At 38.6% G+C, this 24,317-nt stretch overlaps 1 protein-coding gene across 1 annotated transcript; it reads left to right on the forward strand.

The window, feature by feature from the left end:
• The first annotated feature begins 1,372 nt into the window (after nucleotides 1–1,372).
• Nucleotides 1,373–13,526, forward strand: LOC105747256 (olfactory receptor 4C6-like). Its single transcript, XM_071218353.1, is given in 7 exon segments — nucleotides 1,373–1,379; nucleotides 2,923–3,131; nucleotides 10,666–10,843; nucleotides 10,846–10,962; nucleotides 10,965–11,429; nucleotides 11,946–12,059; nucleotides 13,507–13,526. Coding segments are annotated over 7 exon segments (1,110 nt in total).
• The last annotated feature ends 10,791 nt before the right edge of the window (nucleotides 13,527–24,317 follow it).

Genomic DNA, 24,317 nt, shown 5'->3' on the forward strand with positions numbered 1-24,317 from the left:
CTTATAACTTTCAGCAATAATATTCATCCATGAAAATGCAAAATATATAGATTACAGAATAACATTTGAAGATTATTTTAATGGGACATTTTATGTTAAATTCTCTCAATATGTTCTTTTTCCTCCCCAAAGCTCAGTATGTTTCTTAATTCGCTTTGAATCTATTGAAAGTCTGATAATGCTAGGGCATGGCATACCCACTCCTGGGTAACCATAATTATAAGAAATATTCTGCTTGTCATGTTTTTAAGAAATTACACTAGTTTCCAGAAATTCTCACTCATTAATAATATCACAATCAACACTTGAACTAAAAAATGATAAAACTTGCAATTGTTGCAAAATTAGAAATTGCAGCAAAAATAAGACCAAGAAATCTATGACCTCTTTGTATTTTCTGATAAACATGTCCTGTCTTTGAGGTTGGAATTCAATCAAGGGTAAGCCAAGAGTTAAGATTAGAACAATATCACAGGTTGACCGTATTTCATACAGGGCATAAAAGAACGATAAATGAACATTAAAAGACAATATCAAAGCTAATGAATGGAACTATAAGTGAAGGACACCAAGAACTCAATACAGAAGCTACTAAAGCAGAATTATGACTGAGACACAAAAATAATAAACTGCAAACAGCAAATCTGAAAAGTACAGGAACATAAGAGGCAATGTAAGTCAGCTGGACATGCTCAGGATAGGTTTTCATGCTGGTTTAAGTATGCTTTTAATGACGCAGAACTGCTAAAAGGTACAAACTGACATCAGATAACTTCATGTACATTAAAAAGAAATTTTTCCAAAGAGGAGGAAAAAAACAACAATGTATGTTAAATAGAATATAACCTTATTGCATGAGAGCACAGGTTAAACTATGTATTCAATTAGGAAATAAAATATTATTTTCGTATCACTTAAATGAGTGGATGGACTAAGTTTTGTTGAATGCTAACCGTGAGTCAGATACTTTAGAAGGTATTTTATAAACCTTGGCTTTCTTAATTCTTGCAATAACAACTAATTGATTCTTAACTTAGCAGGAACCCCACTCTCACATAGTTCCTTTGTCAGAGAAATAAGTGCTTATTGATTTCATTCCCACAGGCGCATCCACTCTCATATCTTATTCATATTTTGGAAAATGAATTCAGTTAATAGGACAGCAATTATCACAAAAGAATAAATAACTCATGGTAGAATTTCAGATGACATGACACATAGGTCAATAGGAAACTACTGAAGACTCAGGTCACGTCAAGTGATTGGGCTAAGTCTATACTCTGCCTGACGTGAGAATAAAGGCTCTGAATAGTAAATGTTAGTTTTTCATAGCTAATTTTCCTAATATATACCTGATTTATGTACCTGATTCATGACCTGTAAGTTTGTGACCTTTTGGTAATTAAGGTACAGCTCACAGTGCAGGAACAAATGATTAGATGGTTAATACTGAGATGTAGGTTTCTGCTTATGGAGCAGCCTGTCAGCCTACTTAGAGCGATGCTCTGCCTCTAAGACCACCCTAGCATTAAGGTGGGTGGATGGGGATTCCCTGGGTTAGGAATTAGTTCCTCAGTCAGTGAAGAAGCAGGCTCAAAATGATGCAAGCAGAATGATGCAAATTGGGGATGTGACACTGCTGTTCAAGCGGGCACTCTGCCCTCTTATAATCAGGTCCATCACTTAGAGGAGAATCCTATATTCACGATATATCTTCTAAGAAGCTGAATAAAGCCTCTTTCAAATTTTATCTCAAAATACAGTCAATTGGAATATTTTTAAAAAGGTAAATATTTTGTAAATATTTGGTAATACTGAATGATCTGATAAAAATTCTAATTGACTATGTCTTTAGCAATTCTTACTTAAAGAGAATTTAAATCTTTAGGTAAACGAGAATTGTTTCTTCATTAGGCTTATAGATATTTAGTACTTTCACTTTAAATCTCTATTCGAAAGCAGTCAAAACCCTAGTTCTACAATTACGACCAACATTTAATGATTGTTGTTTTTTCTCCCATTTATGTCCTGGGCAACTTGCCTCCACAATTAGTAAAAACAAGTTGGAATAATTTCATCTGATTCTTGAATGCTTTTAAGAAGCTGTTTTATATGAATGAATCTTCTGTGGAATAAGATTTGGTTATACTTGAGATGACTTTAGTACCTTCATTTGTAGACCTTTTTACTCTGACAGGCTATAAAAAACTAAGCTCTAAGAATCATCTTTATTATCTGGTTAAGTATTTAATATGTAGGTTTTAGCTATTGCACAATTATTGCATAGAAATTACTATCAAAATATGGCAATTGTTAATAGAATTCATTACATTCCATAAGTACAAAAAAAGTTGCTCTTGAAGTATGCCAATAATTTCCATTTGGCACCTGTTTGCTTTATCTGTAACCATCACTCTACTCTGGTAAGAATACTGAGTATGAACTTGAATTCATATTTGAGTTCTACTTAAATCAAATTATTTTGCTTGCTCTACTTTTCTACCCTGTCACCAAATTTTTAAAAATTAAATGAATTGGCTTCTACCTTAGAAATGAAAATTCGTAAATAATTTGCGTAGGTTTCCAAAAAGTGCTCATAAGCAGCAAGAAAGGGAATAGACAAGAAATCTAGAAATAGTTACTAGGATATTCTCTGATGACAATTTTTCCTCCAGTTTCACTTCAGTCTCTCAGTATCTCTGTCTCCCTGCCCACCCTTTGAGTATGTTATCTGTGCACCTGCTCTTTCTATTTCTTTTCTTTTCTCTCTAATTTACCTTAGGGCTCAAGAACTTTTCTCCTTTCCTTCCCCTCTATTGATCTCTTATCTCTGATTAAGAGAAAAATGAAATATTATTTACTAAATTTTAAATATATTTCTCTATATGTTGAAAGATAATAACTACTAAACTTAGTTTTAAGTAGACCATATCCATGAGAGTAATGGTGTTGATGGTGAGAATGATGGTGATAGCAGTTGGGGTGTCATAGGTGGTGGTAATGGTGGTGACAGCATTGGTGATGGTGGAGGTGGCAGTGCTGTTGATACTGGTGATGGTTGTGATGGCAGCAGTGAAGGCACAGATGGTGGCAGTGATGGTGGCAATGGTGATGCTGGTGGTTTGGTGATGGTAAGGATAGAGCTAATTTAGAAGCCTTCTGTAAACACTTGTATAAGTTATATTGTAGGCCCCAAATTTTAAAAAATATTATTTACACAACCAGCCTGCAAAAATTTACCTTTGTTAGTTATGCTTCCACTAATTGATCCATAGTTCTATGGAAAGAGAAAGGAAATTGGGAAATATTTGTACTAATAGGCTTATTTTTTAAAAATATATTTTATATTTTTTTAAAATATTACATTAAAAAAATATGAGGTCCCATTCAACCCCACCGCCACCACACCCTACTCCCCCCACAGCAACACTCTCTCCCATCATCATGACACATCCATTGCACCTGGTAAGTACATTTGTGAGCATCACTGCACCCCATAGTCAATGGTCCACATCATAGCCCACACTCCCACGTTCCATCCAGTGGGCCCTGGGGGGATCTACAATGTCCCCGTAATTGTCCGTGAAGCACCACCCAGGACAACTCCACGTCCCGAAAACGCCTCCCCATCTCATCTCTTCCTCCCATTCCCCGCACCCAGCAGCCATCATGGCCACCCTTCCCACACCAATGCCACATTTTCTCTGTGGACATTGGATTGGTTGTGTCCATTGCACATCTATGTCAAGTAGGGGCTTAGATTCCACATGAATACTGGATGCAATCCTCCTGCTTTCAGTTGTAGACACTCTAGGCTCCATGGTGTGGTGGTTGACCTTCTTCAACTCCATGTTAGCTGAGTGGGGTAAGTCCAATAAATCAGAGTGTAGGAGCTGAAGTCTGTTGATGCTCTGGGCCTGGCTATCATATTGTCAGCCCAGAGATTCAAATCCCCTGAATATATCTTAAAACCCAGCACCAACTACAATTCCAGTAAAGTAGCATGAAAGTCTTGTGAAAAGAGATCCCATCTGAGTCCAGTTCCATCACGCAGAAACATCAGCTCCAAAGAAGGGCCATCTGACATGGCAGTGAACCCCATCTGCCATGACCATAGAACCCGTGGGTCTCTTTATCCCTCAAAAGAACCAATACCTGGGGTTGTATCTACTTTATCTGTCTCTTAGACTCTGCTCAGTTGTGCATAAGGGCATTCCTTCTGACAACCTCCAGACTCTTTTTTAGAAACTCGTAGCCTTATAATCTCATTTCTCCTTTCCATTTCCCCCTTGCATTAGGTCAAACCGCATTTTGAAGTCATGTTATTATATGTAGACAGGGATATTCTGCTGATCGGTGCCAGGGAGGCTCATCCCTGGGTGTCATGTCCCAGGGTGGGGGGAATGCACCACATCTACATGCTGAGTTTGGCTTCGAGAGTGGCCACATTTGAGTAACATGAAGGCTGTCAGGAGGAAACTCCCAGGCACAATGCTGCTCTAGGCCTTGTTCTTATTGCAGGTGTATAGTCTCACAAGCATAGCCATTAGTATCAGGAGCCCACTGTTGGTCCCTCATTCCTTCCTGGTTCTTACCGTTGCACCTGGGGGACTGCTGCTGCTCACCCAGGGACCACGACAGAGACTGCCCGGCCAGGAACCCAGGACCCCCCCAGCTGTTGTTTTGAATTGTTTCCACTATGAGTATATCTAAACATTACCATGTACCCTGGACATATGCCCTGTATAGCTCCCTGTCAACCATATATAGCCTGTCAATAACGTCCCATATCAGTATTCCTCCGCCGCCATTGTTGAACCACTCTATGATGCAAAACTTCCTGTAAAGTGAATCTCAACATAATGTCAGTTTCCCTTACTAGTAAAATGGAATATAGCGATGAGTTTAAAGGTTAGATCTAGAGTATATATTGATTTGGAAAAATTTCTACATCCTATCTTTTGCTTTTCTTTTTTTTTCTAGTTATTGAGCTTCTCTTCACGAGAGTCTTAGATCACAGTAATTCATATATACAATATACACTACTCCCACAGATCCACCATAAAACCTTTTCCCTTCCACAGCGATAATCTTTTAACTTATTCATATCATATTTCCTGAAACTGATGTACAGATTCTGAAATAATAGCTTTCAAACAAGGTGACATCTGTCTTTTCAATGTGGCCCATACTTTAGGATGTACAGTTTTCTAAATTTTTTAGTTATCCTATGTTTTGCATTATGGTTTACATTATTAGTCTGTCATCCCCTATATGTTTTTGGTGTAATATTACATGTTTTATATTCATCCTCGTGTACTCTCGCGAAACTTGTCTCTTGTCCCCACATTTACCTTGGTTCCATCCATTCCACATCCATTTTCCCCTCCCCTTGGGGCCCACAGCGCCAGCCAATCTCCATTTCCCAAGAAGCCACGTCCAGAGATACTTGCAGCAGTGTTCAGGGCCTGACTTTCTCAACTGCCCTAATGCCCTGCGAGCCACCCTTTCTCAGGAGAGATACAGTTCTCTCTATTTGATGGCATTAGTCCTCCCCAGGATGTGGGTCCACCCCAAGTCTCACTCCTTGGGTCTCTACCCAATGGTACAACCCACCTTGGCAAAATAAGTCTTCAGCCATTCCGCCGGAGTACGTCCCGCATCAGACCATCCCCCCTGAGCATCCTAAACAGGTAACACTCCTAATTATATTTTGATACGATTTTCTCAGCATTTTACTCTCAACAAACACCTGACACTCTCCTATGTTCGTATGTTGCCCGTCCCTCCCCCCAATTTTTTGGGCAATATTACCCCTCTGCTCATCCCCAGCCCCCTCAAACTTGCAAAGCCCCACCTGAAGGCAACCCCTTGCCCTCATTTTGTCCCTTCTTTGTGCTCATACTTACCGCCAGCTCATCATAGATTCCACCCCTGCAGATGTCGGCTCACATCCTTCCTCCACCCCCCGATTTCCTGTAAGCCTCTTTTCCAGTCTCTAGCTCTCTGAGGCAGTTTGCTTATTTCATATCATTGAGGTCATGTAGTATTTGTCCTTCAATGCCTGGGTTGCTTCACTCAACATAAGGTTCTCAAGATTCATCCATGTTATCACGTGTGTTTGTAGTGTATTTGTTCTTACAGCCGAGTAGTATTCCATTGTGTGTATATACCACATTTTATTGATCCACTCGTCTGTTGATGGGCATTTGGATTGATTCCAACTTTTGGCGATAGTGAACAATGCTGCTATGAACATTGGTGTACACTTATTTTGAAGACCTTCTGTGATAAGAATCAAATCCACCTGGATGCTTATAGAGCTTCATATACTGCAACTCTACTAACTCCACATAAAATTGACAACCTGACTGCAATCATTAGAATCTTCTTAGTAATAGAGTTTATTGAGGAAATTATATGTAATCCAGACAGAATTGAGAATGCAAGATCAGTTATAGAGTCAAGCTTCCCAGAATTTAAATCCAGTCTCTACCAGACACTAACTCTGCGAACTTGAGGAGATAACAAACTCACTAGGCTTTATAAATATTAATTTTTATTATTAAGGGTTTTTTTATTTGAAAAGAGTATATTGATGCATCTACTTAGAGCAAGAAGAATTAACTTTAAAACTTACTGTCTTCTCTGAATTATTTTATAGAAATCATGCCTATAAGATTATAAAGATAAATGTATGATATGTATGAAAAGTAAAAAATGGATGTAAAGAAGAAAGACAATTAAATGATAAAAAAAATATCTCTGTGATGGGAAGAAAAATTTTGGAAGGAAAATTTATCAGTATCTATCCAAGTATTGCATGTTCATGCCATATGACTCTGCAATTTTATTTTAAAGTTTATCCTACAGAAATACTTAAATCTATACTTATAAATCTATAACTATCTCAGTAAATATAGATATACAAAGATGTGCACTGCAGTATTGCTGTAATAGCAGAAATTGGGAAATTAAATCTCTGTATATTGGCATGGAATGTGATCAGTGATAAATATTAATTAAAGGATAATATATGATATATATATGAAATGTAATATATTTTATATAAATTCATTAAAATAAATATACAAATATACAAATTCAATATTTCTTCACACAAATGCACAAATACACACCTGAAAGATTAAATAACATGCAGTTCATTACACAGTTAAAAATATTCCTGAAGTCTAAACTGGGACCTGAGGGATGTAACTTCTCTATTCTACACTGCATTGTGTTTCTTATTCCCATCTCTGGGATTTCACCCACACTCTTGCTCCTGCTGAGGGAAGCCTCGAGTCTTCCTCTCTTATGTCCTGTCTAGCTTTAAGGTGATGTGTTTGTCTTCCATTTCTTCAGTGCACAGTAATTTCAATGGCTATTTTTAAAATTTACTAGGCCTGCCCCTTATAAAAGGAAATGGAAACACATCTGATACTTCTTATACACTCCTCAGATTTGTAGCATCTGCTGAGCTTTTGAAATACTTGTTGTCTACTTAACTAAGGAAAGCGGGGGAAGTTCATTGGAGAAGAAACAGAGGAAGGTTAACTAAAATTGACCCTTTCCTCATTTGAACAGTCTTTTGAAAAAACTATTCCTCCCTGACCTGCGGTGGAGGGAGAAGAGGAATATTATGAAGGCTGCTGATGATTGTGATTCCAGACTGAACTGAAAGTGCAAGGTAGTGTTTGGTCCTTGGTTTGGCTGGAAAATGTGTGGGAATACAAATGGTCAAGATTGTAGCTTTTAAATGGATCAATGAGCCTGGTTAACAGGAATAGCAGGCATACTCTGACAATAGGTCCGTGCTCAAACCTGGAGCATGGGCTGCACTGCATTGCCTGTGACCCTACTGGTTGCAGTTTCCTGCCAATTGATAAAATATCCTGAATTTTATTGGTGCCCACTGTGCCTAGTAAATTATTAGTAACTTTGACAAGTGTAAAAGAAGTAGCAATCCTTAAGCATCTACATATGGAAATAAGAGAAATATCAAATAATCAAGCTATACAGAGACATACTTTTTATAAATACATGGAATAAAAATAGCCATGATAGTAAAGGTGAAAGCAGGCATTACAGAGGAAGGGAGACATGGAGGAAGACTGGTGATGGGTTGGTTGACAGCAGAGGGCAGGGTCAGAGGGAATAGGCAAAGTTGGAGACTATAGATATAATGAGATGATCATGAGAAACATTTGAATACTGTTTTCCAAAGCTTCCTCATGTGTACTTCCGTTGTCCTTACAGCAGTCCTATGAGGCAGACCATGCAGTTATTGGGGGACTATGAGGCATTATATTTAACAGCCTATTCGCTAGAGTTAATCACATACTGACAAAGATGCTGTGAGGAAGTCATGCAACTAATTCACTTGTGTTTCAGAAATTCCACACAATCGTAATACTCTAGTTAGCTCTTTGTGACTATTCAATGAGAAAAAGCCCTTTGTATGTTGTTCACAATTTGTAAGACCTACATTTTTGTTACCTATGGTTTCTTTTTAATTAATTGTGCTGCTGCAGAAATTGAGGTTGAGACAGTTGAGATGACAATGCCAGCAACTGACTTGGCTGGGACATCGTGGTAGGTTTGCTATATATGGACCCATTGGTTTTCCCTGCAAATAGAAAGGGTTTCTGTGGAAAGAAACTGGTGTGGGTCCGACAGAATGCAGATAGCACTGAAAATGGAATAAGTAAAAAGAAGAGAACAGGAAATGAATAAGTAAGGGGAAGAGGGGCTTGTGAAGAAAGTTGAAAAATTTTTTACTGTAAGTTTCAGCTGTAAGTGCTGGCAGGGCATTAGATATATCATTTAGAGTTATGGCTTTCAAACTTTTTAAAAATTTTCTAATTTTTCTAACAGGAAATTACCCACCCTTAAAGAAATCATACTCAGAGGCAGAGGCATAAACAACTAATGCAAATAAAATCTAATTGTGCTTGAGGAGGGCTGAATCCCTGATGTTGCTACTCATCTCGTGACCCAACCTCACTCTGCAGATGAGGAAACTGAGGCTCAGAGATGCCAGTAACAAGCCCAAATAACAGACTAGGTTAGTGACACAATTTGGGGAAAAAATCCAGTTCTCATTTGCTGTCTTCTGAGCCTGTGTTCCTTACACTTCACAAACCCTTTTCAAAAACATCTCTGTTTTTCATCTAGGGTAGAGGAAGGTGGGATTAAATTATATGAAAGTAATGACACTTCCACAGTCTTTTCTGGTCCTTCTCCATTTGTATAAGTGGTGGCACTGAGGGTTGGGGTTGGTCAAAAGCAAGTGAGTCCTCTCTGCGTTCAAAAAGTGATATAATCCAAATATCATTTAGAAGCTGAACTCTTTATAAATTTCCTCCCATGTGGCAACCAAAGAGTCTGCTAAAAAGCCACCAGAATTTTAAGCCAGGTTCTCATTGTAGCTTCTCTTCCTGGTTGCAGTGGTAATTCACCTGCAACACCTGCTATAGATTAGAGTAGTTAAGAATTCATGCTGTTCAATTAATGTACCAGTGTCATAGCATATTAAGTGCATAATACTAGATGAGGCATTTAATTTCTTGAGACCTCTGTTTTCTCTTTAAAATGGAAGTAGTAACAATTCTTATCCCATAAGGGATCATGAGTGTTAAATGAGATAAAACATGTTAACTTGAGTGTCCAGCAACATAGTTATTGAACTTAAAAGATAATTAATTGTCTAATTGTCATAATTTTAATTCTCCAGAATCCTATGTTCCATTTAGTGAACAGTGGCTACTGAAAAGAATGGGCTGTTTCGGGTTCATGAAGAGGGATAGAATTAGTTATATTGGAGATCTGGGTCTTTGCTGGAGTATTATAATTGGTAATCTTTATAACTGAGAAACATATTACCCAGGAAATATGTAATCATTAGTTTTTGGTGTATTTTGACTATTTAATATTTTAATTACAAAAAATTACAATATTACAAAAGAATTACAAATTGTTTGGAAAAAAAGCACAGGAAGAAGAATGAACTTCACCCATTATCCTATTTTGAAGATAAAATGGGATAATGATTATATCATTCTTAGCACAATGTTTGGTATATAATAAACTCACAACATAATTTCTTGAGAAGCAATATTGATGTTTATGGACACTAATTCTGTAGTCAGATATGATAGTCCATTCAGGCTTTACCACTCACCAGCTGAATAACTTTGCTAAGTTTCTTAAATGCTCTAAGTCTTAGTTTCCTCATGTAAACTAGAGCTAATTATATGGTTAGTCTAGTGCCTAGAACAAGGCAGATGCTCAATAATAGTTAACTGCTAATAATAGCATTTATAAAGGGAGAAAATGGGAAGGAGAAATGTGTTTTACATGAAGAATCATCTGAAAAATAGAAGATAAAATATAAGGTGAAAACTTTGCATTAATGAATTATATTTTTGTATTTTAAGCTCCTTAGCATGTATTAAAAACTAAAGACTTGGATAATGAATATGTGAATGAATGAATGAAAGAATAAAAGTTTTTAAAAAATCATTTTATTGAATTTTCAGAAAGAAATTAAGTCAAATAATCATTAATTGTAAATTATATGTTGCTTTTTTAAAAGTTTTTCCAACTTTCATCTGGAGCTCATAAATGGGAATCAAAACAATGTGATAGAATTCATTCTTTCAGGTATTACAAAAAACCAGGAGTGTGGAAATATTCTCTGCTTTGTTTCTAATCATGTATGTGGCCACAGTGATGGGAAACCTGCTCGTTGTGGTAACTATGATCACAAGTCGGAGTCTGAGATCACCTGTGTATTTTTTCCTGACTTGCTTTTTTCTCATAGAAGTCCCCAACTCTTCTGTCATTGCCCCAAGATGACTGTTGGCTCTCTCTTTCAGAGCACTACCATCTCCCTGGAAGGCTGTATGACCCAGCTCTTTACAGAACATTTATTTGTTAGTGTGGGGATTATCCTTCTCATGCTATGGCCTATGACTGCTACGTGGCCATATGTAAGCCCCTGCACTACCAGACCATCATGAGTCCTCAGATGTGCTGTCTGCTGCTGGGGGCAGCCTGGGTGGGAGGAACTATGCACGCAAAGGTACAGCTCCTGTTTATGTACCAAATACCCTTTTGTAGCCCCAACATCATTGGTCACTTTATATGTGATTTGTTTCCATTGTTGAAACTGGCCTTCATGAATACCCACATCCTGGGACTCCTTGTCATCCTCAACAGTGGGGTGATGTGTGTGACCATCTTCTCTGTGCTCATTGACTCCTATGTGGTCATCCTCTGCTCCCTGAGGTCTTGCAGCTCTGAAAGGTGGCACAAAGCTCTCTCCACCTGTGGCTCACACCTCATCATGGTTGACTTGTTCTTTGTGCCATGTATCTTCCTGTACATGTGGCCTATTGCCACTTACCCCATAGACAAGGCAATGATAGTGATCTTCTGTTGGAGATTTGGACCTGAAGGGTATCAGGAATGAAAGAAAGAGAAAAGGGAGAAGGAAACAAAGAGAAAGAACGAGAGAGCTGGGATCAGGGGGTCTGCGAGTAATGACTCCTCAGACAATTTTATTGTTTACTAGGGGCTCTCTATATACCCCAGTGTATGTGCCAAGAAGCAGGCATACGTAGCCTATGTTCCAATAAGCATAAACACATAGCTTACGTGACATCAAGCGGCAACACATATTAACTATCAGCATTACCCATAGTCTAAGGAATTTAAAAAAATCTTATCTCAAGATACAAAGTCTAAGTGTTCTATTCACTACAAAAGGTATGTGCTCATCTTTTCTTTCAGTTTTTAACAGCTTCATCCCATCAGCCAGGAACTCTTAATTACCGGAACTCTTAATTACCACATTCCTTAGGTTGCAAGAGGATCCATGGAGACAGCACTAGCATGGAGACAGCATGTCTCTTCTTGAGAGGCCACTGTGCCTCCATTTCCAACAATCTTCACCACTGTAGAACCCATGTTAAATCCCTTAATCTACACTCTGAGGAATACAGAGGTGAAAAATGACATGAGAAAACTTTGGATGAAGCAAGAGGCCTTGGTTGGTAAGTAACTGTTATGTGTTCCCCATAAAGATAATTTATTCTGTCAGAAATGCGGGAGAAGTAAAACTGTCCATTCTCTGCTAGCAGCCAGGGTGATCTTTTGAAAATATCAATCCGATTTATGATTTAAGGTCTTTAAATTTAAGGAATTATAATACTCTCTTGCTTTATTCCCTTCCTTGGCTCACTGTTGCATTTACTAGATCCTTGCTTTGTCTTGTATTTCCTTCATTAATCTGATTACTGCCTCTACCTCTCTAATCACATCTTGAGCTCTTCAGCCCCTCTTTCTTTATGCACCAGCCATGTTTTTATTTCACCTGTCCTCCGAGTTAGCCAAGCTCTTTCAGTTCTCAGCGACTTTTTGTCTCCTCATCTCTCTGCCTGAGTTGACTTTGGCTGCTTTATCTTTCTCTACAGGCTAAAATTCTGTGAGGGAAAGATTTTGTTTTATTTATGCTTGGCACCTATTAGGTTTTTGTTGAATAATTATAGAATTCTATAACAGGTAACATTTCAAGCTGAATTGGAATTTTGTTGAGCTTTATTCATGAAAAATAACCAAATGTATTAATCAGTAAGATTAATAATAATGAAATTAATAATTGCTCAGTATGATCAGAAGGAAGGCTTCATATAATGCATATTCTGGATAGAGAAAATACACAGGAAAATTCTTCAGTAACTGCCATATTTTCAAGGAATTATTAAAGATCAGAGTGGATAGAAAATAATCATCTGGATAGATTGGCAAAATTGGGTCAAATCATGTAGAGTTGATCCATCTAAGTCATAGCCTCCCGGAATCCCCAAAGAGCACACATTGTGTTACTATATTTTCAAAATCACTCAAAGTCAAAAATTACTTCAATGGTTCAAATGGACTTTAACTTTTTTGGTATAGAGGTATAATATGGTGTGAGAACCTTGTATTTTTCTTTTGGCTTTCAGTTATAGAATAATCTTTACATTATATTCATAAAATACTTCAGAGTAAAGTACTCATGTTAATTGTACATTTTTTATTTTTTTCCCTATTTATCCTCAACACCATAGAAAAATATCATAATAATGTGATTAGCTAAATCTTTATGACAGTGTTAGGTTGATGTTTATTTTTTTATAATCACATGATGTAAATCCTGGGAGGGATCTTAAAGTAAGGCCCTTAACTTTAAATATGTATAATATGTGAGATTGAATAACTTGATCACTGTCAATCAACAAAAAAAAATAACAATACCAAATTTAGTTTTATGCTTCCTAATACATAGTTGAGAGTTTTTTTTTTGATTGTCATCTTATAAATTAAGATCACTTTCCAGTTAATTCACTCATTTCCTGGAAGTGACTAAAATTAGTTCACTTTGAATGGCAACTGCCTTTTTCACTAAATACATTTTAGCTGGTAAGGTCTGGAAATTTTTATTTTTGTTTTCTTTTTTAGGTACCAGTGCTGTGGATTGAACTCCAGATCTCATATGTGGGAAACCTGAAGTCTGCACTCAACCACTCAACCACATCAGCTCCCCTCAGCTGTTTTTTTGTTTGTTTGTTTGCTTCTTGTTTGTGTGTGTGTGTATGTGTGTTTGTGTGTGTTTACCAGATACTAGGGACCAAATCCAGGACGTCCCATGTGGGAAGAAGCACATCCATCCCCTACACTTTTATTTTTGATACAATCTTTGGTTGCTGATTTATGTTAATAAATTCTGTTAATAATATTGCAAGATATACATATATATGTATGTGTAATATTCCAAGATGACAAAATGGGACTTGATAAAATTTCATCTGAATTATGATTCCCACACTGCAAAATGAAAATAAAATTGAAATCATTTAACTTGATAGAGGGGTATTGTTAGGGATTGAATAATGTCTCCCTGGCCTGTGGGTGTGAAGCAATTTGTAATTAGGACCTTTGAAGAATTTAAGCTGTGCTCAAATTGCATGAGGGCAGGCCTTAATCCAACATGATTAAAGTTCTTATAAGCAAGGAAACTGAACAGACAGAGAAACTACAGGAAGCAGCCAGACACTGTAAGACAATAAACATGAAAAAGAAAGAAGATGCCACCATGTGCATTGTCATAAGACAGAAAAGCCAAGGAGCCCCAAAGACTGTTTGCCAGTCAGAAGGAGGTAGCAGGCCTTCCAGACTCTGAAACTGAGCCAAAAATTCCTGTTGTTAAGTCAATTCATTGCATAGTATTTGTTTTAGCATCTGGGAAACTAAAACAGCTGTCTTTCAGAAACAGAAAATGTCAAATAACTGTTAAAGAACCACTAAATTCAGGTACAAGACAAGACCATCTTCTATCACTGCTATTATTTTATATTGCACTGAGTATCCTATTGCTGTTTTCTCAACCTCAAATACTTACAGAGGCCAGGCAGGTAAAACAAATGAGTGAAGATATTTAAGGGGTGGTGGGAATATGATCTCTGGAAAGGGAACAAACTCTGCTGTCATTAAGCATCCACCACTACTCACCTATATCTGTTGTTGCCTTATGAAAATGTGCGGCGGCTTGCTCGGTAGGTAGAGGTGGGGTCTGGCTGTGGACGAGGGGTCGGTCCAGCTCTGGACAAGGGGTCGGTCCCACTTGGGACGAGGGGTCGGTCCGGCAGCAGACGAGGGATCGGTCTCACAGGGGTTGCGCAGTTCGGCTGACGGGGTCGCCTGGTGAAGCCGGCGACGAAGGGGTCGCCGGGAGAAGCAGGCGACGAAGGGGTCGCCGGGAGAAGCAGGCGACGAACTGGGGACAAGGGAGGCCAGGCCCTTGTCGGGGGCTCTTAGGACTGGAGGGCGCACGGCAGAAGAACTACCGCGGAGACAAGGTAAACACGCAAGTCCACTTTATTGAGGGAGAGGCAACAGTTTTATAGGGGCTGGGGAAGGCTGATTGGTCGAAGCCACGCGCTGTTCTGATTGGTTGCCGGCGAAAGGTCAGTGGGCGGTACTGGAAGGGGGAGGGGTGGTGGTTAGGGATTGGCTGTCGCTGTTGCTGGGGGAAGGGGCAGGGTTTAGGGATTGGTGGCTGCTGTTGCTGGGGTGGAGGGCAGACTTGAGTTTCCTGCCCACGCCTGGCTGTTGCTGCTGTCGGGGGAGGGGAAAAGGGCAGACTGGAATTTTCCGCCCTGCGCCTGTGCAGGGAGAAAGAAGAAGAAGGGTACTGCCCCACAGGCATCGTGTGGCACCACCCAGGAGGAGGGGCGGCCGCGGAAGCATGGCTGCAAAGAAGGGGAGACCCGAGGGCACTCTACTCCCATGCCGAGCTTCCTTCAGGGGTGGCGGTGAGTCTGACCAGCCACCCTATTATGGGGGCAGCGGCTTGGCCTACCGCGGCCGCTCCCCTGCCAGGCCAGCAAACCACGCTTCAGCCCGAGGGGTGACCGCATTTCCCCCTTCTTTTCAAATAAGGGCCAGGATGGCAGCAGTAGCAAGTAGCCGAGGCCCAAGAGGCAGCAAGCAATGAGGGAAGTGGGGCTGAAGAGGGAGGTGATTATGACGGGGATACAATTGTACAATTTGGGGGGCGGTATCTTACTGTTGCAAGCAAGGGTGGCCAATGTCCAATTCTCGTTGATCTCGGTGGCTATAAGGTCCATCTGCTTGTTAAAAGTCCAGGATGACAGCGTGTTACAGGTAGTTGATCTCTCCTTGGCAGCGAAGACATTGTAGGAGAGGATTACTTTTTCCTGCCAGAGGCTTACTGTCCAATTAAAAGGCTGATGGCTGGGGTTGGTGAGTGCAATGGGGAGTGTGAGGAAAAGAAGGGTGACGGTTTTGGACAAGAGGAGGCTTGATGAAGTCATTATGGGAGGAAGATAAGGAGTAAAGCATAAAAGAGGATAATAAACAGAAAGGCGATGGAGAGTAGAATTCGTTGGCCGAGGTTCCAATCTTCTGGGGCGGTAGCGGCTAGACAGATGGCGGAAAATATTATCAAGAAAGCAAAGGTTATGAGGAAGAAATAAAGTATTAAAGGCTGTGGGGGAAGTGAGAAGATCATTTAGAGGATAGGGTTGAGAATGGTATGTTTAAGACAGAAGCTTTGTGGTTTGTAGGAGACTGCTTTATAAACGAAGGAGAATGAGGGCAGTAAATATAGTAACGATAGATAGGAAGATGACAGTGAGGAGGAGTCTTTGTTTAAGGTTCCAATCGTCCGGCGCAACAGTGGCTAGGCCGATAGCGAGGGGTGTTGCTAAATAGACAATGGCTGCAAAGACAAAATCATCTTCTGTTTCCTTAAGAATAACTTTTCTTTAAATACTTAGTAGCATGCAATATTAGAAACCGTTTCCTAAAAGCAAGTTGGCAGGGGAGCTTGGTTGCTGTTAATCTTTCCTGTTATAAAATTACCTTTTATTATTATTATCATCAATTCAGTTTTATATATATATATTTAAGAATCACCCTTTGGAATTAGCCATTTAATACCTTAATGTAAACTATTGAAGATAAATTTTATCTTTACAGAACACATTCCCCCACATAAAGTTATCACAATACCTTTTACACTTGCCGCATGCAAATCAAGAGTTTATGAAAAATTAGCCATCCTACTTTAGGACAAAATACGTCTTTTTGCAAAACTTATTACATTTCCGTTAGCATTTTTACAAACTTTTAACCTTTTTAATATTCATATAAGTTTTACATTCTTTGTATTATCCTGTGAAGAAAAATAAGTTATTCATTTTAATCTAGGCAAGAACAACTTTTTATGAAGACGTACAGTTAATTTTGTTAATTAAGACTTACAATTTTTTTTTAATTATAGATATCTTATTAACATTTAAACTTATGTATTAATATAATAAACTTAAGTATTAATATAAGCGCTTATTTAATTTTTGGCCATTTGAATAGAGCTCTTTTAAAGATTTCTAGTAATTTATATTTACCATCCGGAGGTATCACAATATACGTTGACATTGAACGAACACACAGACAAACACAGAACAATTACAACACATTAACAGAAATATATAATTTATTTACAGTTGACTCATAATTCTTACTTTCTTGGTATAGCTGCTTTTAAATCCTTTTTTATATAGCATATCATAGATTATACCCTTCAGATTTCTTCTGGACTTCATGTTGCCTGCAATAAGCCAGGAGGGAATCTTTTACCTTCCTGCTCCACAGCAAAAGTGACCCTATCTATAAGGCGAGTATAGGTGTCCGGGTCCCAAAGCTGACACGTGGTAAGCCACGGATTAAAGGGGAGAAGAAGGTCCCAATATACTTGAAGCTCTTTGAAAGAGATCTTACACCGGTGAGTGTCTAGGAGACCGGCGAGGGCCCGAACTTGTGGGGCTTGCTTAGCAGATAGGATGTTACCCATTGCTAATGGCCTTTTGGAGTCGATAAGAAAAGGGGCCCTTACCTTGAGAGCGCGGTGATGGGAGCCGAGGTGCGCGGTGAGACGAGGGGTCGGAGCCGATGGGACTCCGACGGTGGTCGCGGGCCAAGAGAAGGCCCCAACGAGGGGAGGGTGGGACGACGAGCAGTGGAGCAAGGCAAAGGGGAGCAAGCACAGAGGAGAGGAGGCAGAGGTGAAGGCAGGGGTGGAGGTGCTCAGGCACGCGCTCCTGAGAGTTTTATTGGCGCCTCTTAATCATAGCGGGTCGGTATAAGCCCCCGACATGGAAGGAGAAAGCCATCCAGCGATTCTCCCAGACCGCCGTGGATCATATGAGGTCACCAAGGTTCAGGAGCAGCAATGCAGAGTGAAAAGATAGGGGTGAGAAGAGAGGAGGGCGTAGGGCTGTGGTAGGGTTACTTCAGACGTGCAAGCGCGCACTCCCGAGAAATCCAAGGCTCCTCTTAATCATAGCGGGTCGGTATAAGCCCCCGACATGGAAGGAGAAAGCCATCCAGCGATTCTCCCAGACTGCCGTGGATCGTATGAGGTAGCCAAGGCTCAGGTAGCAGCAATGTTGCACAAGAGAAGTCCCAAGGTGAGAAGAGAGGAGGGAGTAGGGCTGTGGTAGGATTACTTCAGACATGCAAGCGCGCGCTCCCGAGAAATCCAAGGCTCCTCTTAATCATAGCGGGTCGGTATAAGCCCCCGACATGGAAGGAGAAAGCCATCCAGCGATTCTCCCAGACCGCCGTGGATCATATGAGGTAGCCAAGGCTCAGGTAGCAGCAATGTTGCACGAGAGAAGTCCCAAGGTGAGAAGAGAGGAGGTGGGGTGCCGCCAGTTATGGAGTGAGGCTGTGGTGGAGTTGCCTTGCCCCACGTTGGGCGCCAGCTGCGGCGGCTTGCTCAGTCGGTAGAGGTGGGGTCTGGCTGTGGACGAGGGGTCAGTCCAGCTCTGGACGAGGGGTCAGTCCCGCTCTGGATGAGGGGTCGGTCCCACTTGGGACGAGGGGTCGGTCCGGCAGCAGACAAGGGATCGGTCTCACAGGGGTTGCGCGGTTCGGCTGACGGGGTCGCCCGGCGAAGCCGGCGACGAAGGGGTCGCCCGGAGAAGCAGGCGACAAAGGGGTCGCCCAGAGAAGCAGGCGACGAACTGGGGACAAGGGAGGCCAGGCCCTTGTCGGGGGCTCTCAGGACTGGAGGGTGCACGGCAGAAGAACTACCGCGGAGACAAGGTAAACACGCAAGTCCACTTTATTGAGGGAGAGGCAACAGTTTTATAGGGGCTGGGGAAGGCTGATTGGTCGAAGCCACGCTCTGTTCTGATTGGTTGCCGGCGAAAGGTCAGTGGGCGGTACTGGAAGGGGGAGGGGTGGTGGTTAGGGATTGGCTGTCGCTGTTGCTGGGGGAAGGGGCAGGGTTTAGTGATTGGTTGCTGCTGTTGCTGGGGTGGAGGGCAGACTTGAGTTTCCCGCCCACACCTGGCTGTTGCTGCTGTCGGGGGAGGGGAAAAGGGCAGACTGGATTTTTCCGTCCACGCCTGGCTGTTGCTGCTGTCGGGGGAGGGGAAAAGGGCAGACTAGAATTTTCCGCCCTGCGCCTGTGCAGGGAGAAAGAAGAAGAAGGGTACTGCCCCACAGGCATCGTGTGGCGCCACCCGGGAGGAGGGGCGGCCGCGGAAGCATGGCTGCCGAGAAGGGGAGACCCGAGGGCACTCTACTCCCATGCCGAGCTTCCTTCAGGGGTGACGGTGAGTCCGACCAGCCACCCTATTATGGGGGCAGCGGCTTGGCCTACCGCTCCCCTGCCAGGCCAGCAAACCACGCTTCAGCCCGAGGGGTGACCGCAAAAATGTATGTCCAATTTACCCCTCAAGAAGATTTTGAAGAGAAGACAGCAACCATACATGTATGTGAATTTTATTGATTTGAATTTATTTATCTGTGACAGTCTGGAGCTGGGTGAATCTCAGAAAATCATGTCCTTTGGACTAATCCATTCCTTTGGGTGTGGGACACTTCTAATTGGATCACTTCGGTTGATAGCCTTTGATTGGATTGCATGACTCAGAATGTGTCTTGGTCCTCTTGCGGTCCTTTTTTTTTTTAATTTCTCAATTGATATTTTTATTTTATCATGAGTATACAGTATGTTAGGTTTGTTACATGTTCTAACAAATATCTGCCTGCTTATTAAGTCTTTGCCATTGTACTAGGCTTATTTAAAGGGTCAAGAGAAATAAAAAAATTGATCCCTCACCACAGAGAGGGTTTAATCCAAATGACCCGCCAAAATAAAAAATGCACTTAAAGCTTGTAAGGAGATTATATTCTTTAAAATAAAATCTCTTTGAAAGCATATCCCAGATGTTCGTATATTCTCCTGGTCATTACTATAGCATTTATCTATTATCCCTTGCACTTTTAACAATAATTCTTTAATAGGATCTAATAGTTACTGTATTTAATTTCTCCTTATTTTTCTTGAAAATATTTCAGTATAGTTGATTTCTATAAATCAAAATTCAAAGGAGGGCCACATTGCATACGCTTGATATGTCTCTTAAAATTCTTATGGTTTGTAATAATTTTCCATCTGAAACATTTCTTACCCTTATTTTGGGACTTTGGAAATACTGTATATTAATCAATGACATAACATTAAAGAGAAAAAAATGAAAATTTAAAATGAGGCAACACAATTCATTATTTGCTGATACGCCTATTTACTTAGGAAAACATAAAACAATCAATTGACAAATTTTAGCATTCATTAGAAATTTAGTAAAAAATCATAATAATACTTTAAAATAGAATTGCAATAAATAATTGGAAAATAAAATCAGTCAACTTCACAATAGTAATTAAACTACAAAAAACATAACAAAATGTGTAAAGTATTTCTGATGAATACTAAATATCACAAGACAAATAGGAATAACTGAATAAAGTGAGATAAAAATTTATGATATGAAGCTTCAATATTTTAGCTTTTAATTTTTTCCTAAATTAAATGATTAATTGAGTGGCAGGGTTGGGGTGGGAGGTTGGGGGTGTATATGGAGACCTCATTTTTTTAATGTAACATTTAAAAGAAAAAAAAGGAAAAAAAAATCTCGAGAAGATATTTTTATGGAAACCAATACATTTATTATACATTCCACATTACTTTGGTTGTTTTAAAGATGATGACTGTTTTTTAACATTTATAAAGATTATCAGAGTTTTTAAAATGTTTCAGTTTATTTAAACATTACTGATTATGTCTATTGTGTTAGAGACTTGTAAACTATGGACATATTAATGAGAATAGTGACTAATAAGTATTGAGCACTTATCATATCCTAGGTACTTTTCTAAACATTTTATAAATATTAATCTATTTGATACTCATCATAAACCTATAGGTTCACTACTTCTACCCATTTTATTAATGAACCAAATGAGGCACACAGATAAAATATTTTCAAAATCACATTATTTATAGTTTCCTAAATCCAATTCCAAATACACACATTTCTGACTCTGGACTTTTAAGTTCCTCTATACCAAAATCCCCTGGGATACGAAACGTAAAGTCAAAGGCAGAGGCACATGAATTACTTAATTTCAATAAAATTCATACCTGTAGTGATGAAGGAATTTACAGTACTAAGGGAATACAGATGTAATGCACTTGACCCAGCATTTGGGTAAGCAGAAAGCTTCCAAGAAAAGATAACACCTAAGTTCACTCTGAAAACAGGAAGATGTTTCCAAGTTCACCAAAGTGTAAGACATTTGAGAAAGTGTGACCAGCATTAACAAAAATACAGAATGTGAAGTAGGATGTGTGCATACTATTGAAGATTAAGTTAATTAAAATACACAAAATGGAAAAAAAATACTTCTCATGTACTGAGCAATTGGGGTTAATAGACTGCATTAAAGACCCACTTAAAGGTCTCTTTGTAAATAAGATTGAACTTAAATGGCACAATAGAGAAATAAAATAAAATAAATATGAACTTAGGCATTTATGGAAAAATTAGGGACAGAAAATTTTAAAGAATTATAGAGACTAAATAGCAAAATTAGAAAAGAAAGTCCTGCTTTAAAATTAATTACTTTACATGTAAATGGAATTAAACTCTACGGTCAAAATGCAGAGATGGTAAGAATGAATAAAAAGTGTGAGTCAAATATATTCTGTTTACAAGAGATTCACCTTAAATTAAAAGACAAAAGTTGAATGTGAAAAAATATGTCATAAAAATAGTAAGTAAAAGAGAGATATGGTAGCAATACTAATATCAGATAAAAGAGACTTTAAGTCAAAAACTTTTATGAGGGACAAAGACAGTCACTATGTATGGATAAAGGTGTCAATTCCACAAGAAGACATTAGAATTATAAAAATATAGGCGCCTGACAGCAAAACCTCAAAAGAAATAAAGTAATTATTGACAAGTTTGAAGACAAAGAGACATTCTACATTAATAGTAGTAGACTTCCATTCACAATTTTAAAATAGAACATCTAGACAAAAGATCAATAGGAAATAGAAAACTTTAATTATAATATTAACTAAGTAGACCTAATAGACTTGAAGAAAACATTTCAACAGCAGCAGACTACATATTCCTCCAGTGAACATGAACCATTCTCTATGATAGATCATCTTTTAAGTCACAAAACAAGTCTCCATAATTATTAATATATTGAAATCATTTAAAAAAATCTTCTTTGGTCACAATGGAATGAAACTAAAACTGAAAAAAGAGGGAGAACTGGAAAATTTGCAAAAATGAGGAAATCGAACAACACACTATGAAATAGCCAAAAAAGGAATCACAAAGGAAAGTAAGAAGTATTTGAGGCAAGAGAAAATAAAAATATAACATACAAAAACTTATGGGATGCATCAAAGGCAGTGATTGGAGAGAAATTTATAACTCTAAATGATTACATTCAAAAAGAAGAAAATTCTCTAATCAACATCAGGATTATCTACTAAAAGGAGAACAAATTAAACCCTTAGCAAACAGAGGGGAGGAAATAACAGAGATTAGAGACAAATAAGTAGAAGAGAAAAAAATACAATTGAAATAATCAATGAAACAAAGTTGGTTTTTTGAAAGCATTAATAAAATTGGAAAAAATTTGCCTACTTGATGAAAACAAGAAGACAGAGGATGCAAATAACTAAGTTCAGAAATCAGGAGAGACATTATTGCTAACCTTAGAGAAATAAACAAATAAATAGACTGTAAAGCAGGCGTTCTTAACAAGGTATCAACGAGCTTGAATTTAAATTAAAAAATATTCTTGTGGGAATGTGTTGATGTGAGTATAATATATTTATTAAATAATACACAGTACAGTGTGGACTTAGTAAGGCCAATATTACTCTCATGCAAAATTCAGATAAAAATACCGTAAGAAAAGAAAATTTTAGACCAATATCCTTTGTGAATATAGATGCAAAAAAACTCAACAAAATACCAGCAAACCAATAAAACAGCATTAAAATTTTTTAAAACTCACTTTATTTCCACATAACAGATGTAAAACAACTGTCAAACACTTTAACAATATAATTAATGCAGTTATGAAGTTAATTGCATATTACTCAATGCCCCAAAATTTCAGTCAGCTCAATGTTTCAAACATTTCCAGACGTTTTTCAAAACAACCTTTGATTTTAAAAAAAATAAGTATGGAAGTCAATATACATTGAGCACATTGAACAACATTTGTTTGTATTAAAGATTTTCAACAGTATTAATTTATACCTGGCAAGTTGGAGAGTGATGATTTGAAATTATACACTGAAATACAGACACAGGTTTTGTCCGAATTTCCTACAGTGAGAAGTCAGGGTCGTGAAAAGGGAAGAAAAAGCCAGTCCAGGTTGTGGAATTTCTCATTTTGTAACAGAAGTATAAGTTTAAATCTAGTACACTGTCATGTCATTAATCTTCATGTTCCAAATGGTCCCTTGCTGAGGCTTGATATGGGCACAAATGGTGGGGAAGATGAAGCCACAGAAGAGTTTTGAGCAAAAAATTCCAAAGATGCTCAGAGGGTAGAAAGGAGCAAGCTACAGTTTCCCATTGTTCTCCCATTATTTCAGGGTGAAGTTGTGAATAAGTTCAGATAAAACATTGAAATACTTGCTTAGATTTTTAATTAGTTGTTCTATGAGAACCCTCATACATAGCAAGTTTGAAACTTTCATTATAAAAAAGAATCTAACAAATAAATTAATGAAAAGAGACAATTAATGTAGAGCAGCCAGAAAGTAATGGTTTATCATATCTGGAGAAGTTTCATAATTCAAACATAGCCAAACTGTACTTTTTACAGTCACATTCTATTTGTAAAGAGTTTAAAGCCACTGGTTTTTTTTGCATCTTAGGACAAAAACAGAATCAAGGCAATGAAATCAGGGCAAATTCTATACTGCTAAAGTATTTACCCTTGTTTAGTCTCTCCTCTTTGACAAGCAAGCTATTATAACAATATTTGTGGGCAAAAAAAAAAATGTGGGGAGAAAAGAAAGAAAATTTTTAAATGGTGCAACTCATTAGTTTTCCAACAACATTTAAAGTTTTTTCTTTATACAATGAACAACTCTGTTAGCCCAAAACCTTGGTTATGGTATGCATAATTACCGACTTTGGCTTTAAGTTACAACAGGTAAACATTAACAAAGTCACAAGAGAACAGAAATAAATAGAGTTTACATGATGGGATTACAAAAATTATTACTTATTTATAATTATCAAACCATCATGATTCACTAATAAAAAGACAGCTTCTGAAAGCAGAATGTCAAATTCCAGTTTTAAGTATAATTTTTCTTGTTTTATGTCTTTTTTTATTTTTTGGTA

This window comes from Dasypus novemcinctus, chromosome 10 (assembly GCF_030445035.2).
Source record: "Dasypus novemcinctus isolate mDasNov1 chromosome 10, mDasNov1.1.hap2, whole genome shotgun sequence".
NCBI classification, from domain to species: domain Eukaryota; kingdom Metazoa; phylum Chordata; class Mammalia; order Cingulata; family Dasypodidae; genus Dasypus; species Dasypus novemcinctus.